This window comes from Vulpes vulpes, chromosome 16, assembly GCF_048418805.1.
Source record: "Vulpes vulpes isolate BD-2025 chromosome 16, VulVul3, whole genome shotgun sequence".
NCBI lineage: Eukaryota > Metazoa > Chordata > Mammalia > Carnivora > Canidae > Vulpes > Vulpes vulpes.
This window is the reverse complement of record NC_132795.1, coordinates 54086498-54105657: the sequence shown is the minus strand read 5'-3', so window position 1 is coordinate 54105657 and position 19160 is coordinate 54086498. Positions and strand designations below refer to the sequence as shown.

General features: G+C 43.9%; 2 protein-coding genes across 3 annotated transcripts in view; one reads left to right on the top strand and one right to left on the bottom strand.

The window, feature by feature from the left end:
* Positions 1-3478: 3478 nt before the first annotated feature.
* Positions 3479-12970, bottom strand: PHF5A (PHD finger protein 5A). The gene is made up of 5 exons (XM_026017369.2): positions 12842-12970; positions 12523-12718; positions 12085-12108; positions 11394-11560; positions 3479-4143 (listed from the first exon to the last, which is right to left on the bottom strand). The coding sequence occupies exons 2-5, from the start codon at positions 12572-12574 to the stop codon at positions 4054-4056; spliced, it is 333 nt and encodes a 110-aa protein (XP_025873154.1). The 5' UTR covers positions 12575-12718; positions 12842-12970; the 3' UTR covers positions 3479-4053.
* ACO2 (aconitase 2) overlaps positions 12953-19160 on the top strand; it is a 53156-nt gene continuing 46948 nt past the window's right edge. Inside the window, exon 1 of one of the 2 annotated variants that reach the window (XM_026017424.2) lies at positions 12953-13125. In XM_026017424.2, coding sequence (XP_025873209.1) covers positions 13090-13125 — 36 coding nt within the window. In that variant the 5' untranslated portion in view covers positions 12953-13089. Of the gene's footprint in view, positions 13443-19160 lie in introns of both variants that reach the window. The other variant, XM_072741213.1, reaches the window with a different exon arrangement.

The following is a 19160-nucleotide window of genomic DNA, read 5'->3' as shown; positions in this document are numbered from 1 at the left end:
ATTCTGATTTTTTATAGACCTACACAGTTGGCTGAGATCATTTTCTAATTCTTTCCACAGAACTGTATGTATATTGTTAGAGGTTAAAATTTAGTTTGTAAATTATGTTCTCCCAACAGCAGATAATTTGGTACTATTATTGTCCTAATTTCTTAAAATTTAAGAGGACTGAGCTTGGAAATTCCAAAATAGACAATAATTAAGTATTTAAACTTCGGGACACCTATGTGGCTCAGTGGTTGAGCGTCTGCCTTTGGCTCCATGCGTGATTCTGAAGTCCCAGGATCGAGTTCCCTACCGGGCTCCTTGCATGGAGCCTGCTTCTCCTGTCTGCCTCTCACCGTGTCTCTCATGAATAAATAAAATCTTAAAAAAAAAAAAAAAAAAAGAAAAAAAGAATTTGACCTTCAAAGCCATTCACTTTATCTCAGGTGTTCTTAACTCATTAACTGTATTCTCTTGGCCTTGGAAAGGAAACAAACTGAGAATGGGATTATGAAAGTAGGTGGTAGAGAAACAGTTCAGCAGAATTCACTGGGTTGAGATTGAATTTGCTCCATTCAGCAATGGAGACTGGAGGGGATATGCCCTTGAAATTGGGCATTAATCTTTTTTTTGGGGGGGGGGCATTAATCTTAAACTCACTTGTAATACCTTTCAGAGGTATACTCGCTGAGGCTGATGGAGCACAGTTAAAGTGGTGTTTTGCTGAAACTAAGGAATAGCTTTTTATATATTTATAAATGGAAAATGGTATGTAGACCAGGATGGTTAATAAGCAAATTTTAAAAATTGACTGGTCTTAATTTTTTTTTTTTTTTTTTTTTTATTTATGATAGTCACAGAGAGAGAGAGAGAGGCAGAGACACAGGCGGAGGGAGAAGCAGGCTCCATGCACCGGGAGCCCGATGTGGGATTCGATCCCGGGTCTCCAGGATCGCGCCCTGGGCCAAAGGCAGGCGCCAAACCGCTGCGCCACCCAGGGATCCCTTTTTTTTTTTAATTTTTTTTTTTTTTTTTTTTTATTTATGATAGTCACAGAGAGAGAGAGAGAGGCAGAGACACAGGCGGAGGGAGAAGCAGGCTCCATGCACCGGGAGCCCGATGAAAAATTGACTGGTCTTTATCCAGATAAAACACTGTGATTTACAGTACACATTAAAACTAAAATTATAAGGGGGATCCCTGGGTGGCGCAGCGGTTCGGCGCCTGCCTTTGGCCCAGGGCGCAATCCTGGAGACCCAGGATCGAATCCCACGTCGGGCTCCCGGTGCATGGAGCCGGCTTCTCCCTCTGCCTGTGTCTCTGCCTCTCTCTCTCTCTATCATAAATAAACAATAAAAAAAAAAAAACTAAAATTATGGGCAGCCCGGGTGGCTCAGCGGTTTAGTCTTGTCTTCAGTCCAGGGCGTGATCCCAGAAATCCGGGATCGAGTCCCGCGTCAGGCTCCCTGCACGGAGCCTGCTTCTTCCTCTGCCTGTGTCTCTGCCTCTTTCTCTCTCTGTGTCTCTCATGAATAAATAAAATATTTTAGGGCAGCCTGGGTGGCTCAGCGGTTTAGTGCTGCCTTTGGCCTAGGGTGTGACCCTGGAGACCCGGGATCGAGTCCCACATCGGGCTCCCTGCATGGAGCCTGCTTCTCCCTCTGCCTGTGTCTCTGCCTCTCTTTCTCTGTCATGAATAAATAAACAAAATCTTCAAAAAAAAAAAATCTTAAAAAAACTCTAAAATTACTATAGAATCAGTGACAAATTCTTTTTTTTTTTTCAGTGACAAATTCTAATCTGAAAATTATCTGGCCTCTATAATCTTGATACACCATCCCTGACTCATGCTTTAGAACTGCTCAGAGAGCTCCTCAAACACACTGCCCATTCAGATTGCTTCCCCCATACAAATGTCCTTTTCTTTTTTTTAAAGATTTTATTTATTTATCCATGAGAGACACACAGAGAGAGGCAGAGACATAGGCAGAAGGAGAAGCAGGCTCCATGTAGGGAGCCTGATGTGGGACTCCATGATTACATCTTGCGCCTGGGCTGAAGGCAGTGCTAAACCACTGAGCCACCCAGGCTGCCCCACAAATGTCCTTTTCTGCCCACCCCACCTCCTTTGCCTGTAGGTCCAGTATATCCTTCAAAGTTTATTATCCAGTTTGACTTCAATTATTCATTTAATACCGAGTAGTTGCTGCCTACAGGGCCAAACAGACTTGGTTACGGCCACCATGGAACCTGCCTAATGGAGGACTGTTGATAATTACCCAACACTATAAACAAAATGCTACGGTGCAATGATTACAAGAGTAATTAACTTGAATTGGGGGCCAGGAGAGGCATCTTTTGAGGAAATATTATCTAAAGTCTGAAGGATGCGTAATAGGGTGGACAAAAGGGGACCCATCATTAGAGGAACTGAAACGAGCCCCAGTGGGTAGAGTATGAAGAGTGCTAGATGAGATGGGAAAGCCTTAAGGATTATTGTCACTCTGTGGCTATGAACTTCCCCTGGCCTTCCTGCAGTACCCCCAACGTAGGCCAAGAACCTTCCTAATCCTCCCAGGGTTATTCTAAACCGTTTCTGGCAGCGTCCCTTATTAAATTTCTTGAAGGTAGGGGTGCCTGGGTGGCTCAGCGATTGAGTGTCTGCCTTCAGCTTAGGGCGTGATCCTGTAGTTCTGCGATCTAGTCCCCTATCGGGCTCCGGCTCCCTGCATGGAGTCTGCTTCTCCCTCTACCTCCTCTATGTCTCTCATGAATAAAATCTTTTAAAAAAAAAATTCTTGAAGGCAGAGATTATATTTTAATTCTACTTTTGACCCTCAATATACCTCAATTAATCAAGTGTTTGTTGATTCAAACCAAAGCTCTGACAAGTAGTCAAAAGACGATGATTTTTTCCCCTTGGCTTTGCTCTTAAAAATTTCAGTGTAACCTGGGCCAAGCCCCTGCATTCCTAAGGACTCAAAACCTGTTTCACTTTCATAATGTCAAAGACCACTTGACATAAGTCTCAAATTATGATTGTGCCTCCTTAGGATAACCCGATCACCTTTAGCAGGCAAAAAGTTGATAGTTGTGTGAGGATAAACGGTATGTCAGCATTTGCCTTTATTCTGTGTATTTACTTAAAAAAAAAGGGAAACATGTTTAAGTATATGTGTACTTCATGAAACAAATCAGCCAAGTTAAGTTCTCTGAACTCATTAATTTGAATACATTTTGTCTCAGTACTTTAACCATTACTGGAAGTCATTTCTTCAGTCCAAATTAAAGTTGAACAGGAAGAAAAAACCGTTAAGTTTCTAAAAACCTTGATGTATCTATAATGAAAGGCGTCAATGGTTTAGAATCCCTTCCAGGAGTAATAAGAGCACAAAGTGCTTGATGAATCCCAATACATCTATGCTGAATCACAAATTCCTGGGTGACTAAAACAAATTCCTAGAGTTAAACTTAAATTGGGACTGTGACCGAGTACCAGAAAAGAAACACCTGCTTTATTAATAAAACAGCAACAGAAAGGGTTTCCAAGTTCTTAGAAGAAAAATAACATGAACAGGCACCACCTGCTAAGTGTTACAAGATTCAATGCCCACATTGATTGTTCCGAGAGCTCTCCACCACACTGCAGATGTCTCATCAAGGACAGCTGCCATTAGAGCTGCTGCCAAGAACAGGTTTCTCACTGCGGTAGCTTCACAGTCAATTCCTCAAACAGCAGACTGAGATGATATTATTCCTGTTTCAGAAGCTCTCAATGTAGAGAGAACATGGCAATTTGGAAAACAAAGCTTGTTTTTTGAATTCAAGAAAAATCATGACCCAATCTACCAATTTTTCACTGCTATGGTCTGCCAGAGTGCTCTGTGAAGATTCTTTATCTGTTCCTACCACGTGTCTGGGTAAGAGGAGAGGAAAGGTGGAGAGGGGCCAGCGTACTAACAGGCACTCAGGTGGTGCTCTGCACTACTCCTTCTGTGTTGGCGGTGGTAGGTATCTTTTCTGGCAGCGGCAGCAGCAGCTTGGTGGGAGGAAGAGGCCACCCACCAATCACCTCTTCTTGAAGCCATATTTTTTGCGTTCGTAGAAGAGATCTGTCTTAGAGCTCCCCAAATTGACAATCTTTGGGCAACCATCTCTCTGGAAAACAGGATAGAGAAATTGTTAGAAGTCTTTGACTCTGAACTGAAAGGAATTTAAGATAAAAATAACTTTTGGGGGGATCCCTGGGTGGCGCAGTGGTTTGGCGCCTGCCTTTGGCCCAGGGCGCGATCCTGGAGACCCGGGATCGAATCCCACGTCAGGCTCCCGGTGCGTAGAGCCTGCTTCTCCCTCTGCCTGTGTCTCTGCCTCTCTCTCTCTGTGACTATCATAAAAAAAAAAAAATAAAATAAATAAATAACTTTTGGATCAATGGGGCTAGCCATTTATTTGCCTTATCCGTCCAGTTATCCTATTCAATCATCAAGAATCTATTATCTAGGGCAACCCCGGTGGCTCAGCCGTTTAGTGCCGCCTTCAGCATGGGGTATGATCCTGGAGATCCAGGATCGGGTCCCCCGTCGGGCTCCCTGCATGGAGCCTGCTTCTCTCTCTCTGCCTGTGTCTCTGCCTCTCTCTCTCTTTCTCTGTCATGAATAAATAAATAAAATCTTTAAAAAAAAAAAAGAATCTATTATCTAGAATGTGCCAGGGCCTGTCCTACTCTCTAGCCAGGGTAGCCTGCACTTAGAATGTTGGGTTTCTCACCCACTTTTGTTGCTAATATGATACAGCTGAGGTAGAATTTAACTCTTAAGATATCCAAAGGGTTTTCCTCAAGGGAGAGATAAACTGTTACGATCATCTGTACATCAAGCACTCTAGCTTCCCTCCACTATCTCGACAAAAGGAAGAATAATACCACCAAGGCAAAATACAAAAAACAAAAAACCAAAAACAACTAAAGGCTTTAGGAAATAGTACTTTACATGTTAAATACCAATATGAGAAAAAAAAAAAAAAAAAAAACAATATGAGAAAACCGGGCTTCCTGTGTCCTTACTAACTCACTTAATTTGACACATGGTCTTGGGGGAAGACCACTCCTGTGCTAGAGATGGCTGCTGAAGGTCTATACTCTGATTTGTCATGAAATGTTCCCCTGGCCATTTTGTGAGCTTGAGTGGTTTTAGTGAAGCCCCTGGGGAAGCTGTGTTCTGCAGAAATGATGACTTTTATCAGTTCATCTGGGATGATGGGAGGAAAATTGGGTAAGATGCTACTAGAGAAAACTTTCACAGGTCTGATTTTATTAAACACTGTTATCAATCAAAGGAGGTTGTTCCCTGGGACACTGGGCTTTAGAACGAATTAATTGATCAAATCCTTATTTCTAATTTAGCTGATTTCTCTTTTGGGGGATCAATATCAACACTGTACTAAAACTTCTAAAAACCCACAAAGCCAACACTAACATCTTATTTTCTGGAAAATATATAGCATATATCACTTTGAGAAGGGCCAACTGAGGAGCTCAGTCTGCTGAGGGAGTGAAGGAGTGGGCCCAGGCCCACCAACAGCTCCCTATGGGAACTCAAGCCATGTACTCCGTATTGAAAATCTTGGTACAAATGAGGGAACACCAGCCTCTCACCTGGAAGATGGCCTGATACTAAACACCACAATGCTCTAAGCTCTTTATCTTTAGAGATGCTATGAAATATTGTGCTATAATGATAGCCTGTTTAGGCTTATTATGCCTCACTTGCATGACTATGGGTATATCACTTCTCTTTGGGCTCATACTCCCTAACTGTAAAATAAGTGGACCAGATGAGGTCCATGTTTACAAACTGTAGAGAGCCTGGGTTCATCTTAGGTGCCAAGTGATACAAGGGCCCATCCTCCAAACTGCACTATTCTGTTCTGACTTTTGATGTTATTAATCTCCTTGCATCTTTTTTTGTCACACATATAATTACTACAATGGTAGAACCTATCTACAGAACTACAAATCAATAAATATTTAAATAATTTCCCTACTTATGAAAACACAAGAACCAATAAATAATATATTTAGAACAGGGATCCCTGGGTGGCGCAGCGGTTTAGCGCCTGGCTTTGGCCCAGGGCGCGATCCTGGAGACCCGGGATCGAGTCCCACGTCGGGCTCCCGGTGCATGGAGCCTGCTTCTCCCTCTCCCTGTGTCTCTGCCTCTCTCTCTCTCTCTCTCAATCTGTGACTATCATAAAAAAAAAAAAAAAATATATATATATATATATTTAGAATAGTGCCTGACATATAATCAGACTTTTATTTTTATTTACTTATTTTTTTAAAAGATTTTATTTATTCATGAGAGATGAAGAGAGAGAGAGGCAGAGACACAGGCAGAGGGAGAAGCAGGCTCCACACAGGGTGCCGGATATGGGACTTGATCCTGGATATCCAGGATCACGCCTTGGGCTGAAGGCAGACATTCAACCACTGAGCCACCCGGCATCCCTTTATTTGTTTTTGTTTTTGTTTTTTTTTTTAAAGATTTTATTTATTTATTCATGAGAGGCAGAGAGGCAGAGACACAGGCAGAATGAGAAGTAGGCTCCCCACGAGGAGCCGGATATGGGACTAGATCCTGGGATCACACCCTGAGCCAAAGGCAGGCGCTCAACTGCTGAGTCACCCAGGTGTCTCTATAATCAGCCTTTTTTTAAAAAAAAATTTATTTATTTATTTATTAGTGAGAGACAGAGAGAGAGAGAGGCAGAGACACAGGCAGAGGGAGAAGCAGGCTCCACACAGGGAGCCTGACGTGGGACTCGATCCCGGGTCTCCAGGATAGCGCCCTGGGCCAAAGGCAGGCACTAAACCGCTGTGCCACCCAGGGATCCCGATTTTTTTTATTTTTAAGTAATCTCTACACTCAACGTGGAACTCCAACTTACAATTGAACCCTGAGATTGAGTTGCATGCCCTACAAACTAAGCCAGCCAGGTACCCCTGCATAAGATATCCCCCCTTTTTGGTAAGATACTTTTTGAAGATAGGACACCACATGTTACAAAAACAGTTGGAAAACCAATGTATTAGATTATGAAAGGGGACGCCTGGGTGGCTCAGCAGTTAAGTGCCTGCCTTCAGCCCAGGACATGATCTTGGAGTCCTAGGATTGAGTCCCACGTTGGGCTCCCTGCATGGAGCCTACTTCTCTCTCTGCCTGTATCTCTGCCTCTCTGTGTCTCTCATGAATAAAAAAGATTACAAAATCTTTGGTTTTTAAGCTATTTTCTCTCACAGACTCACAATATCCTGTTTTCCTGTCTAAATACTCCTGCTTTTTATTTTCTACACATCTCCCAAGGGTTTACTTCTTCCCAAATTCTATCAATGCTGTAGGAGGTGAGGATGTGCTCTTGGCTTTTGTTGAACATGCCTGTGAATGGACAGCATGGAAACGAAGATGGAAGGACTGTTAAAAAAAAACCTTGGAGGATGCGGCACCTTGCTGGCTCAGTCAGTAGAGCACTGATTCTAACTCTTGATCTCAACTCTTGATCTCAGGATAGTTGAGTTTGAGCTCCACACTAGGTAAAAAGATTTCTTAAAAACAAAAAATCTGGGACACCTGGGCGGCTCAATGGTTGAGCATCTGCCTGTGGCTCAGGGCGTGATCCTGGAGTTCTGGGATCAAGTCCCACATTGGGTTCCCTTCATGGAGCCTGCTTCTCCCTCTGCCATATAGTATTATATGTCCATTGGAAGACCTTCAAGCTCTCAATAAATGTATCCATGAAATAACAGGGATTGGGGCACCTGGGTGGCCCTGGGACCGAGTCCTGTGTTGGGCTCCCCAGAGGGAGCCTGCTTCTCCCTCTATGTCTCTGCCTTTCTGTATCTCTCATGAATAAACAAATATCTTATAAAAATACATTAACTTTGAAAAGTACCAAATATCCTTTTTACAAACAGCTCTGCTGTTCACTTAAACAGGGGGAAGAGCAATAGTGAGGTTGTTTGGAGAAGTACTTTAAGTTTGACCACCCATTTTCAAAGGTGATGAAACCATCTTCAACATTACCATGGTTTGTGTTTATCCTCACCCAACAAAATCTGTATTCCTTAGTATTGAATTTCTCTTATTAGAGAGAAAATATAATTTGAATTTTAACTTTTCTCTTTAGGGGGCCAATAATGAAACAAAGGACATGAGATACGGGGAATTAGACAACCTGTGCTCTAGTCCCGGATCTGCCACTGATTAGCCATGTGACCTTGGCCCAAGCTGCTTAACATCTAGAAGACTTAGTTTTCTCATTTGTATCACAAAGAACTTTTGGAAAAGAATATTCAGCACAGGAACACTTGGATGGCTTGGTGGTTGAGCTCTGCTTTTGGTTCGGAGTGTGATCTTGGAGTTCAGGGATCACGTCCCACATTGGGCTCCCTGCATGGAGCCGGCTTCTCCTTCTGCTTGTGTCTTTGCCTCTCTGTGTCTCTCATGAATAAATAAAATCTTAAAAAACGTTCAGCACAGTTTGGTGCACACAGCAAGAGACTATAAATGTTAGTGGCTATTCTCCTTATCTTCTGGTCTGAAGTAAAGAAACTGAGAGTTAAGGGGACATCAGATCAGTATGAGGCTGCCCTATAAGAAACTATAAATTAGTCTTATGTCAGCAGCGCCCACAGATAGGACTCCTGAGTATTTTTTTTTTTTTTCCTGAGTATTTTTGAAGCTGAAAAACTAAGTGAGAACACCTGTTTAGTTCACTGGTCTAATCCCCTTATAAATTATGAAAACGGCAGTAAGAGGAGTACAATAACTGGGCTTGCTTTGGTTGCAGGAAGATTTCTGCCTAGGAAAAAAGTCTTAGGGACTTAATCTACAAGAAGATCTGGAAGGCTGAGAGGCTGGATCATGTCACTGGACTGCTCTGTGTTCCTTGGAAACTATTGCCGAGTATATGTAAGCTAGATGCCATCTCAAGTATCCTCAGAACATTCCTGTACAGTATGAAGTAGGCGGAGTGACGTCTAGAATAATTCTCAGGAAAAGAACAAAGCACTAAGGTCCAAAGTATCAGTTGACGCACCACACGCAAACAAGTCAGACAGTAATTAACATTCATTACGCACTCTGGTTACAAGCTTACTTCAGACAAAAACTCTAGCTACAACCATGAAAAAGTTCAAGAAAATGTTGTCCTCATGGGCTCTGTAGGTAGTTTAAGACCTGTTCATACTTTCTTGTCACTGTTGTCACCTTCCCATGGCTTCACTCCTTATAGATTATAAGTACTTGGGCAGCCCCAGTGGCACAGCAGTTTAGCGCCGCCTGCAGCCCGGGGTGTGATCCTGGAGACCTGGGATCGAGTCCCACGTAGGGCTTCCTGCATAGAGCCTGCTTCTCCCTGCCTGTGTCTCTGCCTTTCTCTCTGAATAAATAAATAAATAAATCATAAAAAAAAAAAAAGATTATAAGTACTTACCAAACACTTCCTATATACCAGATAGTTTCTATGGGGCACTCCTTTGGATGGCTTACAGGGGAAGCACCAAAAATGTGGATAATGCTCATAATACATACCAGGCACTATACCAAGAACTCAGGGAAAAGAGATAAATAACCAAACCAAGGTCCTTTCTCTAAACGAGTGCAACCTAGCTGGTGAATCAGCTAGATAAGGCTATGCTTTGACAGGCAAAGGTAAATGCAAATCAGAGTTCAGGACAGGATGATGTTTAAATCATCAACTGAAATTATGTTTTTGGTATGTCATCTATGACCTTTCTCATCTTCCTAAAAAATCGGAAGACACAGTAGTATAAGAAAACAGTCTCATCTGGCCAGATATGGTCCACTTACTGGGTAGACAGGATCCAAATCCAAATATTTAGACTGCTGAGGGGGCTAGGTGTTTTTACTCAACATGGGTAAAGTGTAATAATGGAGACACCACTAGCTTTAGTCAGACAACTATGCTTGCCACTTATTAGCTGAGTGATAGACTATAAAATGGGGATAACGATTATCCCTACTTAATAAGGTTACTGTGAAGAATAAAGAATGACATCTATAAACTACTTACTCTTTGCACACGGGAACATTGAGAATCATGTCTTTTTTTTTTTTTAAGATTTTATTTATTTATTCATGAGGGACAGAGAGAGGCAGAGACACAGGCAGAGGGAAAAGCAGGCTCCATGCAGGGAGCCCGACATAGGACTCGGTCCTCAGTCCCCAGGATCAGGCCCTGGGCTGAAGGTGGTGCTAAACCGCTGAGCCACCCAGGCTGCCCACATGTATTTCTTTTTAAAGATTTATTTATTTTAGAGGGACAGAGCATGCACCTGTGAGCATGGGGAGGGGCAGAGGGACAGAGAATCCTGAAGCCGACTCCCTGTTGAGTGTAGAGCCTGACTCGGGGCTGGATCCCAGGACCCTGAGATCATGACCTGAGCTGAAACCAAGAGTCAGTTGCTCAACCTACTGAATCACCCAGGCACTCCTCATGGATCTTTTCCCTTACCCTAAATTAAGTAACCAGGTACCTACTACTAGCTTAGTGGTACTATTATGACACTTCTTTTTACTGTCATAAGGAGAAGAAAACAAGTGGATTCAAATTCCCCACCCTTCTAAGAAGGCTTCTGCTTCCAACCTAAACAGTAACAGTAAAACTTGCCTTTAGTATAGATCTACAACCCCTCTATCCTGGCATTTGACTGAAGGAATTTTATTTATTTATTCATGAGAGATGCAGAGACACAGGCAGAGGGAGAAGCAGGCTCCCCATGGGGAACCTGATGCGGGACTCAATCCCAGGACCCTAGGATCATGACCTGAGCCAAAGGCAGATGCTCAACCAATGAACCACTCAGGTGCCCCCCTCGACTGAAGAAACTGAGCAACAGCCACTGCCACCACACAATGTCAAGGAGCAAAGATGACACGAGACAGAATCACAATTCTGCACTATCAGACCAAAGGCATCCTTTAGCCAGTTAAAGCGGAAATCAACTTAGTTGTCCCAAATTCAGCTGTCACCACAGCCACTCCAGCAATCTTTAATGATAGTAAAGAAAATGACCGAGTAGCTTACATACTACGCACTGTGCCAGGACTCACAAAGTGCAGGATGTTGTTTCTGAATATGAATAATCAGAGACATCAAAGGAATAGAGAGCACTCACCAAACTGCTGACGTTGATAAAGATTTGCTTCTTTTGCATTTTAGCCCTTGATGCAAAATAACTGCCTTTTATTGGACTACACCCAGCTCAGCTTACAGAACTTGAGGAAATTATAACCTGGGTGACTACCTGAACACAGTAATCTCCGCAGCCAATAGGAGTTTGCCATGGTTGGCAAAGAGTTACTAAATAAGAGCAGCAAAGATACACTCACATCCTTCTCCTGAATGGTGCACTCCTTACAATAATAGGCATCAGAGACTCCAGGGCCTCCGCAGATCACACAGCGCCCCTGGTAAGAGCCATAATTACACTCATCACATATGCGCACCAGAGTGCAGGGACGCACGTACGAGTCACAGATCACACATTTGCCATCACCTGTGAAGAACAGAGAATGGAATTATGATCATCCGCAAGTACCTCAAGTCGACAGGCGAGCCCTTCTGCTATGGGGAAATACACTGGTCTCCGCCCGACAGTGACTTTAGGACCCTCTTTTTTGGTATTACAAAACTCAGCCTACCCAGTGTCCACCCCAATCCCCTCAAGACTGAAGTTAACCAACTAATCTACTGAAAGCTTAGAACATCGCCTCACAGACAAGAAGTCTTTATCATTACCGGAAAGGACTGGGTATGTGTGTTTTGGAGGATGCGGTCAGGCTCTCTCCTGTCCAAACCTAGAGATTTTCTCGAAACCTAAACATAATGTTTATTGCGTGCAAATGAGGAGCGAGGAGGTGGAGAGGGCCTATGGGTGCGGCCTAGTACTCAGTTCACATACTTCCAGGCACATCTACTCAAAGCCCTCTTTGTGGCACTGCTGGAAATGCCCGTTTGCCGGCTCTACACAAGTCGTGAGGGGGAAGGAGTGGGGTGTTTGGGAGGGCGTGTTCCACTCACATTTTTCACACAGTCTTCCGATGGCTGCAAGATCAAAGATGGTAATGAGTATATTAGCATTGGTTTTGACGAAAAAAGGGAAAGATCCTCGACTTTGGGGTGGCGACACAGTAGGGACTGCAGTGAGCCCTAAGGGCTCTTACTCATCTTACCCGCATAAACTTCCATCCGAGGCAAACCCACACCCGTATGAGGCCGCCCCCAAGGCCCGAGGAGTCTGAGTTTCTTCGGACCTGACTTTGGCCGCCCGCCTCTGGCTCCCAGGCCCCCGCCCTCTTTGCACACAGCCCACAAACCCGCGCGCTCCCATGCTACCAACCGTGAGGCGGGAAACCTGGCGCTTCAGAGACAAAACCCTAAGGATGAGATGGGAACCTCTGACCCCCCAGCTCCTAATACAACCCCCACTCAGACAGCCGGGGCAGGACGCTGCCTCACCAACACCAGCCTGCTTGCGGCAAAAAATCAAATCCGGGTGATGTTTAGCCATAGTGCCAACGCAGACCGGTCACCGGAAGCTTAAGGAACTTCCGCCCGACCTTTAACCTCCATTTTCCAGCCTGCCGGTCACCGTGATTGGTCCCCCAAGCTTCTTAAGCCCCGCTCGCTCTCGCTCGTTCTCGCGTGATCAAACCTTAAGTTAAAAAGTAGGAGTTTCCGTCTTAGCTTAGGGAGCTAGGTCCTGGCAGGTGCATGAAAGTCATGGAAAAATAAATGCCTTTCCGAGATTTGGATGGAAGACACAACTGAAACTTGCCTTTTAATAACACATCTTTGTGTCCGGTATTTATTTCCACAAGTGTTTTTACGCAGCTCTTTTCCTTTCAGGCCTTCGTTTCTAGCGCGGGAGCTCTGCACACTGCGGTCGCCCCGCTCCCGCGCCTCTGCGGAGGCCCCGCCTTCGCCGTTACGTGTTTCCCGTCAGGCCACGCCCCTGCCTCAAAGCTATAAATACGCAGTGTCGTACGTCATTTTCACGCGACTTCATCTTTGTCAGTGCACAAAATGGCGCCTTACAGCCTACTGGTGACCCGGCTGCAGGTGAGTGAGCTCAGGGCCCTCTGGGTTCACGAAGGCGGGGTACCTCCTACCGTGCCTGCGGCTGTGGGCGAGGCGAGGCGAGGCGGGCCCGACCTCCCGCCGGCTTTTCATATACCTGTCACGGCCGCGGGCCCAGCGACGGTGCCCGCTCCTCCCGCGCCCGAGGTCAAGGCGTCCCCGGCTCAGCTCTCCTAGCCCTGTCCCCGCCCCGTGGGAAGCGTAGGTCCAAGCAGCGGCGGTCAGGTGAAGAGTGGAGGGGCACCCCTTTCTGAGGACTGCACTCCCCTCTCTTGTAGAGTGTCTTTCCGTTCCTCAAGGTGAGGACAAGGTGACTGGGGGGCGCGGTCGTAGTCGAGGCCGCTAGGCCCAGAATCTGAAGGCCTCACTTCTCTCTGGGCAGCGGAGACTTGCTAGCCGGGTGCATCTACGATTGCCAGGCCTGGAGACTGTAGAAGAGATTAGTACCGCGTTCCATTTTAAGAGGATCCTGCGGAACATATAGCCAAGAATGCCAGGGGACTTTCCTGGCCCAGACGTAGTAAATAGTAATGGTGACAGTAATCTCTCATCTTTGCAAGATTGCAAAACTGTTTAAATTCCTCGTCATGTCATTTGATTCATATTATCATCTGGTCAGATGATAATTTTCATCCGATAAGTGAGGAAACTGCTAGAAAGTAGGTGAAAGTTTGTGCTCTCCTGAGTGTCACCGAAGTGCTGTGGCCTGAACATCTGGCCCGCTTACCCTTTTTTTTTTTCCTTATGTCAGCCTGTCTTCTGTGAGCCAGAATGTGATCCTTGAGCTGACCTTTGTATTTGTGAAAGTACCAGTATGGAGTATTTTGAGCTCAGTTAGTTGCTTTTCAATTACTACGTGGGAGGATAAAGAGACTCAACAGTTTGACCTTGACTCTTCTGTTATGGACCATCTAGAAAGTTGACTGTGCTTGCCAGGTGGTTTTCTTCACTCCTAACCTGACAACACTAGGAAGGTGTTACATGCAAGGTTTCAATGTCAAGCATGTATTTTGTTAATAAAAATAAAGCAAGCCAATAAAGTAGACATTCTCTGATAACCTTTTACATTTAACTTTGTGAATCTGCTTTGAATCAAGTGGCACAGCTTTGATAATAAAATTCAAGAAGTTATGTGCTATCCTTTTAGGAATGTGTTACTAAGGGGTTTTTCGTTTTGTTTTTAAAATCACATTGCCTTAATTTAGACCATATGGTTTAAAATGATATGATCACTTAAATACTTCTGATCTCACAATTCTGGGCAAAGACAGGAGTTTGCCCTAATTATCTCTTCAGATCTTTTGATACTGTAAGTTAATAATATAGAAATACAGGTAATTGTTTTTTCCTGATCCTGCTGTCCCCACGATGTAGTGAAGTCAGGCAGTATTATGTGATGTTTAAATGATTACAGATTCAATAATCTTGGAAGAGAGGACTGATATCATAGTATTTTTTAACTGAAAAAGGATCTTGGAAAACATGAGTGTTAGACCAGCAAAGAAAGAGATCTGGGCCATAGTTCATACACTATTCTGACTCTGTGACCTTGAGCAAATTACTTTTGAATTCTAGTTTTATCATCTGTCAGTTGGGGATGATCTTCATTGACAAATGCTTATTGAGTACTTGGTAATAGGCTTCCATTCAGATTGTTATGAAGTGATGAGAAAAGGAATATTTGTTTATGGTCATTGTATATATAGTCCAACCTTCTCTTTTACAGATGGATAATCCAAGACCTTGAGAGCCTGGGTGACTTCAATAACAGTCAGGATTAAAATCCAGGTGTCCTTGTTCATTCAGCTAAGATGAACAACAGCAGTATACCACACTGCCTCCCTGTCTTAAGCCAGGCTGTCTTAAGTAATGGTCAGCTAACACTGTGCTCTGAGAACCTTGTAAATTTACTTACCTCTTTTGTGTTTGGCTACATTTGAGAAGTGATGGTCCTTCTGGTACTACCAGAACCCTGGCCTTGTGTTCAATTTATTCCTACCTCTTTCACTGCATATTTATTGAGTACCCACTACTTGCTTTGAATACAATGATAAGCAAAGCAGACATTTCCCATTCTCATGGAGCTTCTACTATATCCTAATATATTTTACTGCAGAGGGCCTCTGAGGTCTTTCTCAATCAAAATATTTCTTCTACCCTTGGCTGGACCAAAGGTGAAGGTAAATAATACAGTGATGGCGATTACCACTACCACTAAGAGTAGCTAACATTTACCTTATTGTGTGCCAGTAATCTCACATGATCCTGTGAGATCAGACCTATCGGCTCTGTCTTGGAGACGAAGGATTAGAGAAGAAATACAGTATGATGGTTAAGAACATGGATTCTGGCATCACACTGTCTAGACTTGAAAGCTGACTCTAATACTCACTTTTGGGCAGGGTACTTGACCCCTCTGCCTGTTTCCTCACCTGTAAGATGCAGATAAGGATAGTACATTTGGCTTATCTAATTACCATATTATAGGTGCAAACTATTTAGAACCTGCCTGTACCTAGTTAGTGCTGTATAATTAAGTAAATTGAAATAAACTTGCCTAGGGCCTTATCAATTGTTAACAGGTATAATTTGAATTTGTACCTTTTTGATTCCAGAGTCTGAGGTCCTAGCACCTGCATTATACTGCTTCCCTTTGACATCAAGACTCAGTCTATCAGCCGGGGTACCATTAATGCTTCATAACCTGAGAACAGATTTCCTTGAGTTGGAAGTGTTCCATTATTTAACAGTGCCTGTCACCAGCTGGTAACATTAGAAACAATGAAGAAAATGAGGGGAACATTTTGAAAATCCCCATTTACTCTCTGGTGTTTATTTTTTATTTGTGTGCTCATGACTCTGGGTGGTAGATATAAGGGGTTGGGCATTTACAAATATGTTTCTTAGGTCTTTGGTTTTGCCTTGACATACTGGGTTGCTGAGTTCTCATCATGTGGCCTTGGGGAAGTCCTGTAACCTCACATGTAAATCTGAGATGGTATTTAACTACCAAAGGAGTCTGACAAATTTGGCAGAAGTTCTCTATAAAGTGCCATGTTAAAACAAAAAAACTCCCAGCAACCTTGAGAATTATGAAACAGGTCATTCTGGTTACATGTCACTGTAGCAGCATCTCAGGTATCCTATAGGGAGCTATTGACTTGAGTAAATGAATGAATGATTGAACGGACGAGTAAATAAACTTCCAATCTAAAATTTGGGCAGAGGGAGTAGAGTCCCCATCTTGAGAACTAGGGGAGCACATTGTTGACTTTTCAACTTGCTGCTAACAAAATGTTCATTGAATGCTTTACATTGAATGTTCTACACCCTGCTAGTGCAATAGTGAACAAGAATAGTGGATCTTTTTTTTTTTTCAAAGATTTATTTATTTATTTATTTATTTATTTATTTATTTATTTATTTATTTATTTATGATAGACATAGAGAGAGAGTGAGAAGCAGAGACACAGGCAGAGGGAGAAGCAGGCTCCATGCCAGGAGCCCGATGTGGGACTCAATCCCGGGACTCCAGGATCGCGCCCTGGGCCAAAGGCAGGTGCTAAACCGCTGAGCCACCCAGGGATCCCCGAATAGTGGATCTTATATTGTAGTTCTGGGCAAACAGAAAATAAGCAAGTACACAAAATCATAGCTACTAAGTACTACAAGGAAGGTAAAGTAGGATTGTGTGGTAGAGAGGATAAGTGTGGAGCTGTGACATGGCTTTAACTGAAGTGGTTGGGGAATGCCCTTCAGAAGAGGTGACATTTGAGCTGATACTTAAGTGATAAGAAGGCAGCCCTTAGATATATATATATATTTAAAGATTTTATTTATTTGAGAGCGCGAGTATGAGGGAGAGGAGGGTCAGGTCAGAGGGAAAGGGAGAAGCAGACTCCCTGCTGAGGAGGGAACCCAACACTGGGCTTGATCCCAGAAATGCTAGATTACGACCTAAGTCGAAGGCAGATGCTTAACTGACTGAGCCACCCAGGCGCCCCGGCCCTTCATTCAGTGTTCTGGGAAGAGAGACATTAAGTAGGAGCAGCATGTACACCTGATACAGGTATGAGCTTAGTGTGTTGAAGGTAAGAAATAAGGCCCGTGTTGGGGCACCTGGCTAGCTCAGTTGGTGGAGCATGTGACTCTTGATCTTGGGGTTGTAGGTTCAAGCCCCAGGTTGGGTGTAGAGATCACTTAAAAATAAAATCTAAAAAAAAAAAAAATAATAATAATAATGCCAGTGCGGCAGAGTGGTTGAAAGGAGAGGAAGGTCTGAGCAAGAGGTAGGAGCCAAGGTCATGTGGGCTTGAGTTTTACCCCAAGTGGAATGAAGATCCCCTGGAAGGTTTGTCCCCCAACCCCCACTGGAAGGTTTAAGACAGTGAGTGACAGGATTTGATTTATGGTTAGAGAAAATCGTTTGAGGGATGCCTGGGTGGCTCAGCGGTTGAGTGTCAGCCTTAGACTCAAGGTGTGATCCCGGAGTTCGAGTCCCACATCGGGCTCCCTTCGAGGAGCCTGCTTCTCCCTCTGCCTGTGTCTCTGCCTTCTCTCTGTGTCTCTCATGAATAAATAAATAAAATCTTTAAAAAAATCGTTTGGGTTGCTGGATGGATGATGGACTACAGGGGGACAAAAGAGAGGTAGGGAGACCAATGGGGGCTATTGGAATCATCCAGGGAGTGGTGATGGTGTCTGGGACGAGGGTTCTGGTAGTGGAGATATTTTGGAGGCAGATGGGTTGGCCAGGGAGTGTGAGGGATAGGGAATAATTAAAGATGACTCCTAGGTTTGTGGCCTAAGCATTTGAGGGATGGGTGAACTTGTATTTGGTAGTTATGTGTTTGGATAGTACTTGTAACATAGCCAAAGTTTGTTTATAGATTTTTTTTAATGGATTTTTTTTTAAAGATTTATTTGTTTATTCATGATAGAAAGAGAGAGGCGCAGAGACACAGGCAGAGGGAGAAGCAGGCTCCATGCCGGGAGCCCGACGTGGGACTCAATCCCAGGACTCCAGGATCGCGCCCTGGGCCAAAGGCAGGCGCTAAACCGATGAGCCACCCAGGGATCCCTTGTTTATAAATTAAAAAAAAAGATTTACATATTTGGGAGAGAGAGAGCCTAAGGACGGTGAGGGGCAGAAGGAGAAGCAGACTCCCCACTGAGCAGGGAGTCCTATTCGAGGTTCTATCCCCAGATTCCGGGATCATGACCTGAGCCAAAGGCAGACTTTAACCGACTGAGTCACCCAGGCACTCCTGTTGATAAATTCTTGATCCTAACATCAACTCTCAACAAGTACCTGTATTTCACAGGTGAGGAAGCTGGATGGGGTCAAGTGCCTTTCCCAGGGTCCCTCACCTGAGTATGAACGTCATTTCAGCAACAAACCCTGTTCTTTCTGTCTGTGGCCTTTTTCTGGAACCTGATGCCTCCCAGAGGGCCATCTGGTTAGTACTTCAAGTGAGTGTTGATACTTGAGTGGTCTGTCTTTATTGGCTCCAGCTTTCTTTGACACACTTGTTTTTCCCTGTACTTGGTTTTGAAGGCAGTGGTAGGCTCTGGGCCTCTCAGAATGCAGGACAGGAGGGACCACAGAGAGGTTGCTTGCATTCTTTAAAAAGCATAAAGAATATCAGGACCCTGAGAGAGACCCTCTGCACCGACTTAGCTATCCCTCTCTTTATCAATGGCTTCAAGCAAGATTTCAGCCCTCTGTGGCCCTCGGATTACACCTCTGCAAAACAGGATGATTAATTGCCACTTTCCCATTAAGAAAGGTCTTGAAGGCCTAATAATATCTGAAAAATTCTATAAGCTCTCAAACACTAAAAATTTGTGAATAGTTTTTGATATTGTAGAGGTGGGCTCTTTTAAAAATTTTGTATTTATTTTGGTTTTTATTTAAGTTTTAGAAGAATAAGCCCCCCAAAAATAAAAATAAAAGAATAAGCCCTTTCTAACATTAAGAATAGGGGCAGATTTTTTCCTCAGATTGTTTCCGAAAG